At 43.7% G+C, this 16,340-nt stretch overlaps 1 protein-coding gene across 1 annotated transcript in view; it reads right to left on the bottom strand.

Moving 5' to 3' along the window:
• Window positions 1–1,808: 1,808 nt before the first annotated feature.
• LOC103304972 (complement C3-like) overlaps window positions 1,809–16,340 on the bottom strand; it is a 60,182-nt gene continuing 45,650 nt past the window's right edge. Inside the window, exons 30-41 of the mRNA XM_054717463.1 lie at window positions 7,735–7,893; window positions 7,530–7,589; window positions 7,325–7,412; window positions 7,161–7,212; window positions 4,907–4,994; window positions 4,709–4,801; window positions 3,693–3,798; window positions 3,398–3,487; window positions 3,100–3,183; window positions 2,316–2,399; window positions 2,090–2,225; window positions 1,809–2,003 (exon numbers count right to left, since the gene is read on the bottom strand). Of these exons, the coding sequence (XP_054573438.1) occupies window positions 1,862–2,003; window positions 2,090–2,225; window positions 2,316–2,399; window positions 3,100–3,183; window positions 3,398–3,487; window positions 3,693–3,798; window positions 4,709–4,801; window positions 4,907–4,994; window positions 7,161–7,212; window positions 7,325–7,412; window positions 7,530–7,589; window positions 7,735–7,893 (1,182 nt within the window). The 3' untranslated portion in view covers window positions 1,809–1,861. The remainder of the gene's footprint in view (window positions 2,004–2,089; window positions 2,226–2,315; window positions 2,400–3,099; window positions 3,184–3,397; window positions 3,488–3,692; window positions 3,799–4,708; window positions 4,802–4,906; window positions 4,995–7,160; window positions 7,213–7,324; window positions 7,413–7,529; window positions 7,590–7,734; window positions 7,894–16,340) is intronic.

The raw sequence follows: 16,340 nt of genomic DNA, 5'->3' as shown, positions 1-16,340 counted from the left end.
TGTGAATGTGTTCCCCCACAATCCTGGAACTGGGAGGTGGCTTCTAGGACCAGGGGCTCTAGGGCCAGGGGGCTGTGCTGGGGTGACTTCCAGGCTGTAGGGTTTTTCCCATGACGACCGGATCCAGAACCCTGTGCTTGGGTCCCACCCTCAACAGTCTTCGAGGATCTAGAGACTAGATGAGGCCTTTGGAGTCCCAGTTTCACTTTGCAACCAGTAGTTCCACTCAGCCTGGTGGCTGTCATCCTCTCCTCCGCCCCCCCCCCCCCCCCCCCCCCGCCCCTCATTTCTGGTGATGCTGTGACCGCAACAGCCCCAGCACTCTCTCCTCAACTGCTGACTCATGCCTTCCCCTCACTCACTCAGGCTTCCTCACCGGAAATATCACCCTGCCGGCCCCTTACCGCCCTCTCCTGGGCACAGCCTCCCCACTGGGTCCTACAGAAGCATTGAGGAGTCTGCTCAGGCTCATCTAGAAAGTGGTGACTGGGAGGGTGAGCCTAGAGAATAAAAAGGAATGCAGGTGAGAATGACATTGGAGATAGTGAGCTGCGAATGAGGAATTTGAGAACAGGGGAGGCTGCAGGTGAGGATGCAGGTGAGAAAGGAGAGGAGTCTGTAAGGTTATGATGCTGATGAGGACATAGGTTAAGATGCAGAAGGTGCAGGTGAAACGGCACGTAACTGAGTAGGTAGATTGTAGGTAAGGATGCTGATAAGAAGACAGGAAGAGATCCAGATTGGGATTTAAAGATGTAGGTGAGGTCCCCGATGAGGATGCAGGTGGAAAGACAGGTGAAAATATAAGTAAAAATACAGGTAAGTTTACAGACAGACATGTAGGTGAGGGTCCAGGTGAGGATGCAAAAATACAGGTCGATGTAGTCAAGGATGCAGGGATGAGAGGAGGTACAGATTCCAATGAGAATGTGGAAAATATTCTGGATGCAGTAAGAAGTCAAGTAAGCAAGTATGTGAGAACCCAGGTGAGGGGGCAGGGAGCTGCAGGTGAGGATGGTGAGGGCATCAGTGCACAGGAAAGAATGCAAGATTCTTGGGGATTTCAAGTAAGGACGGAGCTCAGATGCAGGTGAGGCAGCTAGGGACCATAACTGTCGCTTTCCCTCTGGCACAGACCTCCAGACTTTGGGAGATCACACGGAATACAACTTATGGATGAAAAAGAAAAAAAAAAAGGCCACATGCTAACCTGACTAGTTCAGGGAAGACCTGCATGGCAGTTTTGCAAACTCAAAGACGTAAAGTAGCCACATAGGATGGTCTGAAATGAAACCTTTAACTAAAAGCAGTTGATAGTGAATAGTCATGTCCTAGGCCAGTATAATCCCTGACAAAGGTCCATTTTTACCTTAAATGAGCCTATTGTCTTTTTACATCTACGATAATATATTATGGGAATGTCAAAATAATTTCCCTTTTCCCCGGCTCCTGAAAGCACAAGCACCACTCTGCCGAGACCAGAAATTCCCTCATTGTTATGGAGTTAATTGTTGACTGTTAACTATCTTGCACCGACTTAAGTAAAAGAAGTGTTTGTCTATCATTTTACTTTTTATCCAATCCCAGAGGTTTCCCTGCTTTGCTTTCCCCCACTTCCTTAATCTATCACTCATGGATTTCATGTAAACCACTTATTTCTCTTCCTTTGGCTGGAAAGTATACAACAAGGTGAAAACGGCCATTCGCTGGAGCATTATCCCAATACCCAATACGATGAGATCCTGCTTCCCTGCAATTGTCGACAGTTTGGCTCAAATAAACTCACAAAAATTCTTTGCAGCTTTCAATGTTTTTATGTTAACAAACTGAAGCTTTATTGGGGGAGGGGCCGGATGAGGGCTCAGTTGGGACAACCAAAGACGATCATGTTTTCTGTGAAGCTGGCGAGGTCCCTGCACAGCTTCTTGTTCTCATCGTCTTGGCATTCGTCTGCTTCAGGCCACAGCTCTACCCAGGTGTCCTTCCCAATGATGTACTTGATGCTGGGGAGGAGGGACACATGGCAGGTCAGGAGGGGTCCTGAAAGGGGGGGTGGGGCGAGCACACAATGAGCAGGGTGGGCACTCACTTGGATTTCTCTCCCCACAGGTCCGAGGAGAGGCCCCACATGAGGTAGTGTTTCCCCTCCTGCATCTTCAGGGCTGCTCTGCACTTGACGTGGCTGATGAACCTGCGCTCCTGTTCAGGCTGCACCTCGTCGGTGCCTGGAGGGGAGAGAAGGACGCTGAGCTGGGGTGGAGGAGGCAGGAGAAGGGAGGGGAAGGCAGCAAGACAGAAGGCAGCCCAGGGCTGACCTGATTTGATGATCTGCTTGATGACCATTATGTACTCGTCAAAATCATCCGACAGCTCCTTTCTGAGCAGGCTGGTCTTGTACACTGGGAGGGGGCGGGAAGGGAAGGAGGGCCAGCATGGGTTATGGGCAGGCTAGACAGCAGGGTAGCACCCTACTTGTAAGGGCACCTGGGCACATGGCTTCCCAAGCAGCCACATGCAGCCACACAGGGTCATACAACCACCATCTCACATAGTCACCCACAGCCATGTGCACTGTTATAGCTGCCCACAACTCATCCCATACACAAGGACAGTTACTCTTGTCCACTGTCACCTGAAAGCACCATCTCCTACACACAGCCACATATGGTCACTCACTACTCCACCTCACACTTTGTCACATACAGCCATGCACACAATTATAGCCACTCACAATTCATCATATACACAGGGACAGCTATGCCTATCCACAGTCACCATCACACAATCATGGCTATTTACAAACACACTCTCAGAGACACACACAACCGCATCTACTCACAACCACCTTTTTTCACACACTTGCACATACCCAGCCCAGTCATAATCATGGTTCTCCAGCAATCATGACCTTAATAACACACACTAGTCACCCACAACCATAGCCCGAAACACATGAACCTGTGGCCACTCACAGCCAGTCACACACACAACCATGACCACACCTGCCATCACATTGTCTCACCCACACAAGCACAGTCACACACACCATCACTCACACACATTCACACTTGCACTTGTGTCTCTCCACCCCCTCCTCACCATAATCCACTCCTGGCTCGCAGGCCTTGTCCAGCCGGTCTTCTGGGGTGAGCTGGTCCTCTGAATGGTGCATGAAGCAGCTCTCTGTGGGGTGGGTGGGCAGGGGACATTATCTAAGCTCTACTTCTCACCCAGGGCCCGCCACCCATGAGTGTGGTCAGCCCCAGGCCCATCCTTCTTGGTGTTCCCTTGTGTGGGCTTTTGGGGCCCCTTGCATCAACATCATGGAAAGGGGTGGGGTGAGGGGGCAGGTATCAAGTGGGCCTGGCCTGCCACTTCCTGGCTCCTGTGCACCCACCCTCAGCACAGCGGCATATTTCATTGTGGCAGAGTTTGCTCAGCAGTCCATCTTCCTTCTCTGGGTGGTAGAACTGGGTACAAGTCTCATCTGTGGGCAGAGGGAGTGGGAGGTGTCAGAGAGCTAAGGCCTCCACCCAAGTTCATGCCTGTGGGGCTCAGGTTCCCAACTCCAGTCCCTCAGACCTGGAGATGCTAGGTCCTGAACCCTGGGACTCCCAGGTCCCCAGTCACCAAGCCCTGGGACCCCATCTTATAGAACCTTGGGACCCTCAGGCCCGAGGTTGGCTGCTCACCCAGGTTGTAATAGGAGTACACCTTGACTGCTCCTGGCTGGATAAGCCCCACATTAAAGTACTGGTGAACTTTGAAGGCTATACAGTCCTCTTGATCGTGTGAGATCTGGGAAAAGGAGGAGGTGAGTCAGTGGGGCGACATGGGAGAGAGTCCAGCATAAGGAGAAATGGGGGGGCCAAGGAGATATCTGCATGGAGAGGATGGGTGGGGGTGAGGAGTGGCAAAGATTAATGAGCAGGTCAACACATCTATTTTCTTTTTCTCCAAGGCCCATGGCTAGAGTACCCTTTTCAGCCTCCCTTTCCATTTGGTGTGATCATGAAATTGAATTCTGGCCAACGGATTGCTATCTGTTCCCCTATAAACAACCCATGGTTATCAATACTGCACTGTGTATTTGAAAGCTGCTAAGATAGTAAATCTTTTTAAAAAATATTTTTATTGAATTCAGAGAGGAAAAGAGAAGAAAAGAGAGATAGAAATATCAGTGATGAGAAAGCATCACCAATTGGCTGCCTCCTTCATTGCCCCACACTGGGGATGGAGCCCACAACCTAGGCACGTGCCCCTGAACGAAATGAAACCTGGGACCCTTCAGTCTGCAGGCTGACGCTCTTTCTACTGAGCGAAACTGGCCAGGGCATAAGATAGTAAATCTTAAAAGTTCTCATCACACACACACACAGGTTATAACTGTGAGGTGATACATGTGTTAACTAAAATTACTGTGGTCATCATTTTCCAATGTACATAAATCCAATCATTGCATTGTATACCTTAAATTTACACAGTGTTATATGCCAATTATATCTCAATAAAGCTGGGAAACTAAATGAGAAAGAAAAAAAGGAAGGAAGGAAGGAAGGAATGGATTAGGCAGATGACTCTAAGACCAATAGAGAAGGGGATGAGAACACATATGTAATACCTTAATCAATAAAGAAATTTAAAAAAAGACCAATAGAGAAGGAAAAGGCCAGCCACAGTTGGGTCAAGGTCCCAATGGAAGCCTCACCTCATCCAGGTAGATGATGAGGGTGTTCTTGTTGGAGAAGGCCTTGTTGTCCAACTCGAACTTCGAGATGTACCTGTCAGTGCCACTGGTCAGCTGGAGGAGGGAAGAGCTTGTGAAAATCCCTTCCTTCCCTCAGCCTCTTCCAGACCCCAGGCTCCTTCCCCCTAATCCTAGCCCCTGAGCCCAGGATTTTCACACCTGCTTGAGGTCAGCAGTGTCGGGAGCAAAGCCAGTCATCATGGATATATCCAGGATGGACATAGTGGCATCATGGCCTCCTAGGTACCTGGATGGGGCAGGGAGAGAGGGTTTGAGTCCCAGGTGGGGTTATTCCTAGGGGTCAGTGCCTGGACAAGGGGGTCTGATCAGTGACTGAGGATTCTGGTTCCCACACAGCAGCACAGAGGATGTCAGATCTAAGGAAACACCTCTCCCCCAAGGGGAATAAAGAAAAGGTGTGTAATGGTTAAGGCGACGAACTGCTCAGCCTCTGAAGACCAACTACATGGGTTCACATCCCAGCTCTATGTGACATTTGATGAGTCACTTCACCTCTTTGGGCCCCAGTTCTTCTAGAAAATGAAGACAAGAGTACAGGCAGGTCTCACTGCATGATTCCATTATCACGGTCTATTTCAATAACACCATTCCCTCAGCAACAAGGTCTAATCCCAGTACCACAATATATTAATGAGCAAACCCCTAATGGACAAATCTAGTTGCCAGCTCTATAGACCACCAATCACTATGTAAACAAATGAGCATTACAATCAATGACCAATCACGTCACTTCTTTCAAAATCATTCAGTGATGGGTCACCAAGCACCCGTCATTCTTGCCAAGTCGGGGGTTGTATTACTTTTTTCTTTCTCAGTAAAAAAAAAATCATGTGAGATTTTACCAAAATGGATCATTGAAAGGGAATCGCCAGCAAAGATGTGAGTGCAGCACAGAAATGAGAGTGGTAACACTGGGAGTGAGATTTCAGCAGTGTAGACAGCACCTGGGAAGGCACATGGGCATTTCTTTAATTGTTGTCAGCTGAGTCTGAGGCGACTGGCAGTGCCGCATCTTGATACACATTCTCCAAGAAGGTGGAAAGTGTTATCAGTACTGGCTTTTACCTTTGTCCAGATTTCCGGGATTTGTGACTTTGATATGTAAATCCAGTCAAGCACCAGGAATGCTAGGGCCTACTCAAGAATGCAAATAAGCTCCTTTGATCCTAAGTTTTGGTGATACTTCCTGGTATTTGGGGGTATAAAATAAATGTGCTGCATGGGCTCGGAGTCCTGTCCCTCCATCAGAGTGGCAGCATCCCACCCGGCTCCCAGCTTGCTTCTATTTCTGCATCTTGCTTTCTTTCTTTCTTTTATTTCTTAATCCCCAGTTCCTCCACTCAGGAACTGGACCCGTTCCTTTTCCGTGCTGGACACGGAAAAGAGAGAAACCACCCCACACAGCAACACTTAAATGGAGCCAGAGAAGAAACAGCAGATGGTGGGAATGTGGACCTGCTGCCCTTGGAGAGACCATCATGGGGCCAGAGGCACTTAGTGAAGGCAAGGGCATCAACATCAATGAAGAAAGTGGCTGTGGCCAAAAATGATGTCCCGGAGGAAGTGACACTGACAAAACACTTCACCGTGAAGGAACTCTTAAATACCCATGACATCTAAAGCTCAAAGGATTACATGTGGGAAGTTGACCTAAACTTAGAAGGGAACATGACACTTCACAGCATCATAGAGCAGATGCTGGCTCCATAGGGTAAGTGCTACAGAGAAGAAAGGAGGCACTGATCAAACTACAGGGCTTTGGATAACTGCTTCACAAAAAATCAAAATAAACTTCAATCTCAATGTTCTGATGTTTTAAATTACAGTGCACTAAACAAATACTCGTCTTACTACACTTTTCATTATTCTATACTTTTAAAGCTGTCAGTACAAACGTTTTGGATGTTGTGATAAAAAGATAATATAAGCCCGGCTGGTGTTACTCAGTGGTGGAGTTTCCATATATGAACCAGGAGGTCACAGTTTGATTCCTGGTCAGGGCACATGCCCTGGTTGACGGCTCTGTCCCCAGTATGGGGTGTACAAGGGGCAGCCAATCAATGATTCTCATAATTGATGTTTCTATCTCTCTCCCCCTCTCCTTTCCTCTCTGGAAGAAATAAAAATTTAAAAATAATAATAACGTAAAATTCCTGTAACACTTGTAATGTCCCTCATTGATTATTAATATCACTTTTCACAGTCTCAGCTTATGTGGTCACGGCTAGTCTCACACCACCATGCCGTGCTGTCTACCTCCTGGAGGGGGCTCAGCACAGCACTACGCACACAACACATTCCCAGAGAGTGGTAGGTACCTCGGATGTTATTTACAGGAAGTCTTGCTAGACAGAGGGATGAGCGAGATGAACCCCAGTGACCCATCTCTTACCTGGCACAGATGTTGAGTAACATGGTGCTCTTGGCATCCTGAGGCTTCTTCGCTAGAAACACAGAAGACAGAAGGATGGAGGGCTGGGTCCTGATTCAGGAGCTGGGCAGACACTAGAATGGCAGTGGGGGAAGGGTGCCAGATAGGGTCTTTATTCTTTTTACCTCCAGGGGCTGGTCGCAGGGTAACACTGAGATTGAACTTATTGCAAGTGGTTCTGCCTTTGATCTTGGCGTGGTACGATGTCACCACCTGGAGAGATGGGAGGAGAGATGAGGTGTCAGCAAACTTGACTTGGGAAGGAGATGGTCCCTCTGGGGCAGCGGGGCTGAGAGAAGGTGGTGAGCAGGTGTGGGCTCTGGTCCTTACCGACAAGGTGCCTTGTCCTTTCCCTTTAGCTGTTAATGTGAAGTTCTCATTTTCCTTGGTCTGCAGGGAGTGGGGAGAGAAGAGAAAGTGTTGGGAGCCAAGCCTTCCCTTGGCTTCAATGGTCACCAGCCCTCCCTCCTGCCTCCTGAAGACTCTGACTGGCATGGAGGATGAGAGCGAGGAGGGTTTGGCCAAGTAGCTGTACCGTTTCTGATCGCAGGAGGCTAGCAGATTCCCAGAGGATGCGGTGTGTGACCGCAGAGCTGCGGCTGGGCAGGTTAATGGACACATCCAGATTCAGATCCTCATGGTCAGGGACATCCCTCTGGTATTGGGCCAAGGCTTGGAACCCCATGAAAGTGGCCTAGAACCCATGAGAGAAAAAGAAGGTGATTTGAGAGACTAAGAAAGCAGTCAGAACCTCTTGGGGAATGAAAAGTTTCAGCTTTGAGCTGGGCCACTGAGACTGTGGCCTAAAATGCACCAGAGGGGAGGGGGGAAATGGCGTCGGAATAGACAGACGAATCCCGAGGCTTGTCTCGGAGCAGAAAGAAAGAACAGCTCAGGGTCGCACGGGGAGTGTTTGTTGGCAAGTTAAGGGACAGCTAAACTCCAGGAGAAGGTGGGGGACTGCTGGACCAGGCAGCCCCCTCTGCTGCTCGGTCCCCTCCCAGAGCTATGGGCTCAGACGTGGAGACCGCACCATCTTGAAGGGGAAAGTGGATCTTATTGGAAGCCTGAAAATCTACAACCGCGGCAACCACCAAACAGCTGCGAGCCCCGGAACACCGGTCACCAATTTGCGCAAACAAGCGGATTCAGAGGAGCTTTGCACTCCACAACGGAAAGGTCAGATTTCGCCTGGGATAAGGTGAGGTCTCTGGTCCCGGCGGGAGAGAGAAACGCACGCACTGTGGGAGCTGGAGGACCGGGGAAAGTCTATGCCTAGAAAAATCCGTGGCTGTTGGGGCTGGCGTGATCTGTGAATGTGGAAGGGGGTCCTCATAGCTACTAACAGAAGGGATCTCTAAAAAGCAACCCATTTGAGCTGACACAAAAGGACAGCCTATAAATTCCAAAAGTGAGCCAGCTGCTTAGACCCAAGGGGGCAAGGGGGACTGCGCAGACTTACATGCAGACCCGTTGTTCGCACACTTGGGCTTTTTCCTCTTCAAATCCTTGCTTCTGATTACTAAGCCCAATACATAGGATCACCCAGTTGGGGACACCCTGGGAGACTGCAGGGGAAAGTTGTTTTTCTGGAACCTGGGGATCGGAGTGGGGAATGACCATCGGAGAGCCAGCTCTGGGGCAGCCCAGTCCCATAAACCGGTATTGAGTGCCACAGGGAAACCAGGATCTATGTACAAGATAGAGAGGCCATATAGACCCGGAAGTCAATCCAGAAACACTGCCACCCAGGGGCTGAATCACAAATTGACTCGTGTGTAATAAAAAATAAAGGAATACGAGAAAATAAGATACCGCCTGCTTAAAAATCAGGACTGGCTTCCAACACTGAGGAACAGTGGAATGCAGGGAACTGCTATACTGTCTGGACTTGGAAACAGGCGTGCCAAACAGAACAATAGAGGAAGTGGATGACCTTCACTACTGCACATTTTATTTTTTTATTTTCATTTTTTTCATCTTTTACTTAAGAAACTAATTTTTTTCTTTTTTCCTCACTTGATTTTACCTTTTTAATTATTACATTTTTAGTTTCAATCAGTATTATTACTACTACTATTTTTCCTTTTTTAAAAAAGTGTCATTTTATTTTCTCTTTATTTTACTTTGGGATTAGTGTTCTACATTCTATTTTCATCTTTCCTTTAGCATCATTTTACTCTAAGTCAACTCTACCTTTATGCCATCACTCTCTTCCTAACCTTTCCCCTTTTGTTGTCCTGTTTCTCTTACCCTTTTCCTGCTTTAGATTTTCCCTATTCTTTCTGTTTACCCCCTGTTAAAATTTCACCCTACTTATATATCTAATTACCAATCCCCTGCTCCAAGTCCATACACACCTCTCTCTTCTCTGTCTTAACTATCCAAAAAGTTGTTTTTCTCTCTGTCCTTTTGTTGTTGTTTGCTTGAATGTTGATTATATTGATTTTTTATGCTTTTTTGTGAGATTGTTTTGCTTATTCTTTTTTTTGTTTGCTTTGTTTTTTGCTTCTGTTTTCCCTCGCCTCACTTGATATTAGTTGGTGTTTGTAGTTTGTATTAATCTCCAGGTTCTTGTTGCTGGCATTTGCTGGGATTAGTGGCTGTTCTATTGGAGTTTTCTCCCCATATATATATAGTTTGTTACCCTTTTCTTTCTTAGTCTCTTTCTCTGCTCTCTTACTTTTTGTTTTCCTTTTGCCAATTTTATTTTGACACTCCTTTTTTCCCCCCTCTTTCTTTTTCCTTTCTTCTTTCTCTTCTCTCTCCTAATTTGCCTTTCTCTGGTGGTCACCTTTATTGGGGGTTATTAATATTGTGAATACATTTCTGTTCAGTGCCTTGTGTGTTGGACCTGGTTGTGTTGTATTTTGTGCCTTTAAATCAACGCAGGAGAGAGAGAACTACATAACCAGACATCCTGAGAAGAGAGACCATGGGGAGACAAAGAAACAGCCCGCATATGAAAGAAAATCAGGCATCACCAGAAAAGGAAGAAAACGAAATAGAGGCAAGCAACCTGTCAGAGAAAGAATTCAGAGAAATGGTCCTAAGGTGGCTGAAAAATGGAAGACAAATTCGATAATATGAGTAAGAACCAAGAGGAAATGAAGAAGAACCAAGAAGAAATGAAAAATGACATTGCTGCTGTAAAGAACTCAATAGAAAGCATCAAGAGTAGACTAGAAGAGGCAGAGGACCGCATCAGTGAGCTAGAAGACAAAGTGGGGAAAAATACCCAAGTAGAGCAGCATCTAGAAAAAAAAATTAAAAAGCAGGAGGAGAGCCTAAGGGAGCTTTGGGACAATGTGAAACAAAACAACACCTGCATAATAGGGGTGCCAGAAGGAGAGGAAACTGAGCAAGGAATAGAAAACATGTTTGAAGAAATAATGACAGAAAACTTCCCTGATATAAGGAATAAAAACCCCACACAAATCCAAGAAGCTAACAGAGTCCCCAACAAAATGAACCCCAAAAGACCGATGCCAAGGCACATTATAATTAAATTGGCAAACACCAACGACAAAGTAAGAATCTTAAAAGTGGCCAGAGAGAGACAGAAAGTTACATAGAAAGGAACCCCCATCAGACTAGCAACTGATTTCGCAACAGAAACTCATCAGGCCAGAAGGGAATGGAATGAAATATACAAAGTCATACAAGGAAGGGTCTGAATCCAAGAATACTGTACCCAGCAAGACTATCAATCAAAATTGAAGGTGAAATCAGGAGCTTCACAGACAAAAAACAACTAAGGGAATTTATTACCACCAAAACAGCAATGCAAGAAATGCTAAAGGGTCTGCTGTAAAAAAAAAAGGAAAAAAAGAAATAGCAAGCGAAGAAGGAACACAGGGGTAAAGAATAAAAATGGTGACAAATAAGTACCTATTAATAATAACTTTAAATGTAAATGGATTAAATGCCCCAATCAAAAGACATAGGGTAACGGATTGGACAAGACCCATATATCTGCTGTCTACAAGGAACCCACCTCAGAAAAAAAGACGCACACAGACTGAGGGTGAAGTGATGGAAAAAGGTTTTCCAGGCGAATGGAAATGAAAAAAAAGCTTGGGTAGCAATACTTATATCTGACAAAGTAGATCTCAAAGTGAAGGACATAACAAGAGATAAGGAAGACCACTTCATAATACTAAAGGGGGCAACCCAACAAGAAGAAATAACTCTGGTAAACATATATGCACCCAATACAGGAACACCCAATACATAAAGAAACTTCTGGAGGATATCAAGGGGGAAATCGACAGCAATCAATCATAGTGGGAGACTTTAATACCCCACTATCACCATTGGACAAATCCTCTAAACAAAAAATCAGCAAAGAAACATCAATTCTAAATGACTCACTAGACCAGATGGAATCAATTGACATCTTCAGAACATTTCACCCCAAAGCCACAGAATATACATTCTTCTCAAGTGCACATGGGTCATTTTCAAAGATAGACCATATGTTGGGACATAGGCAAAGTCTCTTCAAATTCAAGAAGATATAAATCATATTAAGCATCTTCTTAGATCACAGTGGCGTAAGACTGGAAATCAACTATAATAAAAACAATCCAAAGAAATCAAACACATGGAGACTAAACAGCATGCTATTAAACAATGACTGGGTTACCAGAGAGATCAAGGAAGAAATAAAAAACATCATGGCAACAAATGACAATGAAAACACAACAATCCAAAATCTATGGGACACAGCTAAAGCAGTCTTGAGAGGGAAGTTCATAGCTCTACAAGCCTACTGCAAAAAACAAGAAACAATGGTAATAAATTACCTAACCCTGCAACTCAGAGTTAGAAAGAGAGCAACCATCGTAAGCAGAAGAGAGAAATAATAAAGATCAGAGCGGAGATAAACGACATAGAGACCAAAGAAACAATACAAAAGATCAACAAAACCAAGAGCTGGTTCTTTGAAAGGATAAACAAGATTGATGAACCTTTAGCCAGGCTCACCAAGAAGCAGAGAGAGAGGACCCAAATAAACAAAATCGGAAATGAAAGAGGTGAAATAACAACAGACCCCACCGAAAAACAAAGGATTGTTAAAAAATACTATGAACAACTCTATTCTAACAAACTGGACAACCTGGAGGAAATGGACATATTCCTAGAAAAATATAACCTTCCAAAACGCAATCAGGAAGAATCTAAACAGCTCAATAGGCCAATAACTATGGAAGAAATTGAAACAGTCATCAAAAAGCTTCCGGCAAACAAAAGCCCAGGGTCAGACGGCTTCACAGGGGAGTTTTACCAAACATTCAAGGAAGACTAAAACCTATCCTCCTCAGACTATTCCAAAAAAAATTTAAGAGGAAGGAATGCTTTCAAGCTCCTTCTATGAAGCCAGCATCACCCTAATACCAAAACCAGATAAAGACAACACAATGAAAAATAATTACAGGCCAATATCCCTCATGAACATAGATGCCAAAATCCTCAACAAAATTCTAGCAAATCGGATCCAGCAGTACATCAGAAAGACAATACACCATGATCAAGTAGGATTTATCCCAGGAATGCAAGGATGGTACAATATCCACAAATCAATAAATGTGATTCATCACATAAACAAATTGAGAGATAAAAATCACATAGTCATATCAATTGATGAAGAAAAAGCATTTGACAAAATCCAACACCCTTTCTTAATAAAAACTCTCAACAAGATGGGAATAGAAGGATCATACCTCAACATAATAAAAAGGTATATATGACAAACCCACAGCTAACATCATACTCAATGGGCAAAATCTAAAACCATTTCCCCTAAGAACAGGAACAAGACAGGGATGCCCACTCTCACCACTCCTGTTTGACATAGTACTGGAAGTATTAGCCATTGCAATTAGACAAGAAGAAGAAATAAAAGGCATCCAAATTGGAAAAGAAGAAGTAAAGCTGTCCTTATTTGCAGATGACATGATATTGTACATAAAAAAACGAAAGACTCCATCAAAAAACTAATAGACTTAATAAATGAATTCGGCAATGTAGCAGGATACAAAATTAATGCCAAGAAATCTATGGCCTTTCTATACACCAATAGTGAACTTACAGAAAGAGAGACTAAAAAAGCAATCCCATTTACCATCGCAACAAAAAACCTAAGATACCTAGGACTAAAGTTAACCAAGGAGGTAAAAGACATATATGGAGAAAACTACAGGACACTGAAAAAAGAGATAGAGGAAGACGTAAACAGATGGAAGAACATACCATGTTCATGGATTGGTAGAATCAACATCATTAAAATGTCCATACTGCCAAAAGCAATCTATAGATTCAATGCACTCCCCATTAAAATACCAACGGCATATTTCACAGACCTAGAAAGATCTCTCCAAAAATTCATCTGGAATAAAAAAAGACCCTGAATAGCCACAGAAATCCTGAGAAAGAAGAATAAAGTAGGAGGGATCTCAATACCAGATTTCAAGCTGTATGACAAAGCCACTGTTCTCAAAACAGCCTGGTACTGACACAAGAACAGACATACAGACCAATGGAATAGAGAATCCAGATATCGACCCAAACCACTATGCTCAATTAATATTTGACAAAGGAGGCATGAACATACAATGGAGTCAAGACAGTCTCTTCAATAAATGGTGTTGGGAAAATTGGACAGATACAAGCAAAAAAATGAAACTAGATCACCAACTTACACCATACACAAAAATAAACTCAAAATGGATACAGGACTTAAACGTAAGACAGGAAACCATAAAAATACTAGAGGAATCCACAGGCAGCAAAATCTCAGACATATGCCGAAATAACTTCTTCACTGATACTGTCCCTAGGGGCAATGGAAGCTAAAGAGAAAATAAACAAATGGGACTACATCAAAATAAAAAGCTTTTTCACAGCAAAAGAAACCATCAACAAAACAACAAGAAACCCCACTGTATGGGAGAACATATTTGCAAATGTTATCACTGAAAAAGGTTTAATTTCCAACATCTACAGGCAACTTATACAACTTATTAAAAGGAAGATAAATGATCCAATAAAAAAATGGGCAATGGACCTAAATATAATTTTTTCAAAAGAAGACAGAAGGAAGGCCAAGAGACATATGAAAACATGCTCAAAGTCACTAATTACCCGAGAGATGCAAATCAAAACGACAATGTGGTACCATCTGACACCTGTCAGAATGGCTATCATCAACAAATCAACACACGACAAGTGTTGGCGAGGATACGGAGATAAAGGAACCCTCGTGCACTGCTGGTGGGAATGCAGACTGGTGCAGCCACTGTGGAGAACAGTATGGAGTTTCCTCAAAAAACTGAAAATGGAACTCCCATTTGACCCAGTAATCCCACTCCTAGGAATATATCCTAAGAAACTAGAAACACCAATCAGAAAGGATATATGCACTCCTATGTTCATAGCAGCACAATTTACAATAGCTAATATTTGGGAACAGCCTAGGTGCCTGTCATTAGATGACAGGATCAGAAAACTATCGTACATCTACATAATGGAATACTATGCTGCCATAAAAAAGAAGGAGTTCTTACCATTTGCAGCAACCTGGATGGAACTGGAGAACATTGTGCTAAGTGAAATAAGCCAGTCAATGAAAGAAAAATACCACATGATCTCACTCATTTATGGATAATAAAGAACATTATAAACCGATGAACAAAAAGATAGATACAGAGGCAGTAAAGCATCAAACAGACTGTCAAATTACAGTGGGAAGGCTAGGGAGAGGTGCGGGAGATAAAAGATCAACGGAAGGACTTGTATGCATGCATATAAGCATAACCAATGGATGCAAAACACTGGGGGGTGAGGGCATGTATGGGAGTGGGGTGGGGGGGCAATGGTAAGATATGTACACATATAATACCTTAATTAAAAAAAGCATGCTGTACCAGCTAACAACAAAAAAGCAATGGTAAATGTTTTTATAAAATCACTGGACTTGTTTTATCTTCTTTGCTGATGTCTTCTAACAGACTTTTAATAGGGTCTGTAGTGTCCTATTGCTTAGAGATACTTGGAAAAACAACAGCATGAAAAATGTCTCGTTCAATGTTTCCATTACTCCTGGAATAAAGAGGTATTCTTTAAGCTCTGCTATTATATTGTTCTAAAACTCTTTGCAAGCAGTTTAAATCTTTTTTTTTTTTTTTTTTTGCTGTTTAAGCCATAATGAAGAGAACAATTGAAAAGAAAACCTGAATAATTCAGACCTCTCTTGGGAGAAAACAAAGATAATCTCTCTGGAATCTACATAGTTGCAGAATCACTGGATCATTACACAACTCTATACTTCACTTTGATGTGTAGATTTCCAAGATCCATGAACATAAAGAAAACATTTTATAACTCTTGCATGAAACTGATATAAGTAAAAATGATCAAAATATAAAGTTAAGATCCATATTTTTAAAATTTAACTTGTCCTTTAAAAGAGCAGCTGTTTGAAATGACCTAGCTTTCTAAAGCCCATCCATTATTAGGAAGCTTGAGAAAGGACCCAGAGGCTGCTTAATATTTTTACTTTTTTTCATGAAGTTGTTCTTTATTAACCTTGCAATCTGTCAATAAATATGAACAACATGTTTAACCTTGAAATCTGTTAATAAATATAAAAAACAAATAAAGAAAATATAAAACAAACAAAAAAAACAACAAAAAAATGCACCAGAGGGGGTGAGGATAAGAATGGGGGTTGTTATATACTGAGGACATGTTCTAGAACTCTCTCAGTGAGAGAGGCTCAGTCTAGGGCTTGCTGACACTAAGACTGTGACCTAGAAGGGACCAGAGGGCACAACGCTAAGACTGGGAGTCATGAGACACTGAGGACATCTCCTAGAATTCGCCAAAGGACAGAGGCTTACACCAGAGTGTGGAGACACTGAGCATGTCTAGATATACAAGAAAATGCGGGCATAAGACTGAAGATCTAATATGTCTAGCCCATGGACATGGAAATAACATCGTGAAGACCTGAGGGGAAGGAATGGGAGGAGCTGGAAGGAGAGGTGGGGAGGGGATGGCAGATATGTGTAATACCATCAACAATAAAAAATAAATAAATACAATAAAAACATGCCAACGGCTGCCACCAAAAAAAAA

Source organism: Eptesicus fuscus, chromosome 6 (genome assembly GCF_027574615.1).
Source record: "Eptesicus fuscus isolate TK198812 chromosome 6, DD_ASM_mEF_20220401, whole genome shotgun sequence".
NCBI lineage: Eukaryota > Metazoa > Chordata > Mammalia > Chiroptera > Vespertilionidae > Eptesicus > Eptesicus fuscus.
Note: the sequence above shows the minus strand (reverse complement) of the source record. Positions and strands in the feature narration are given on the sequence as shown.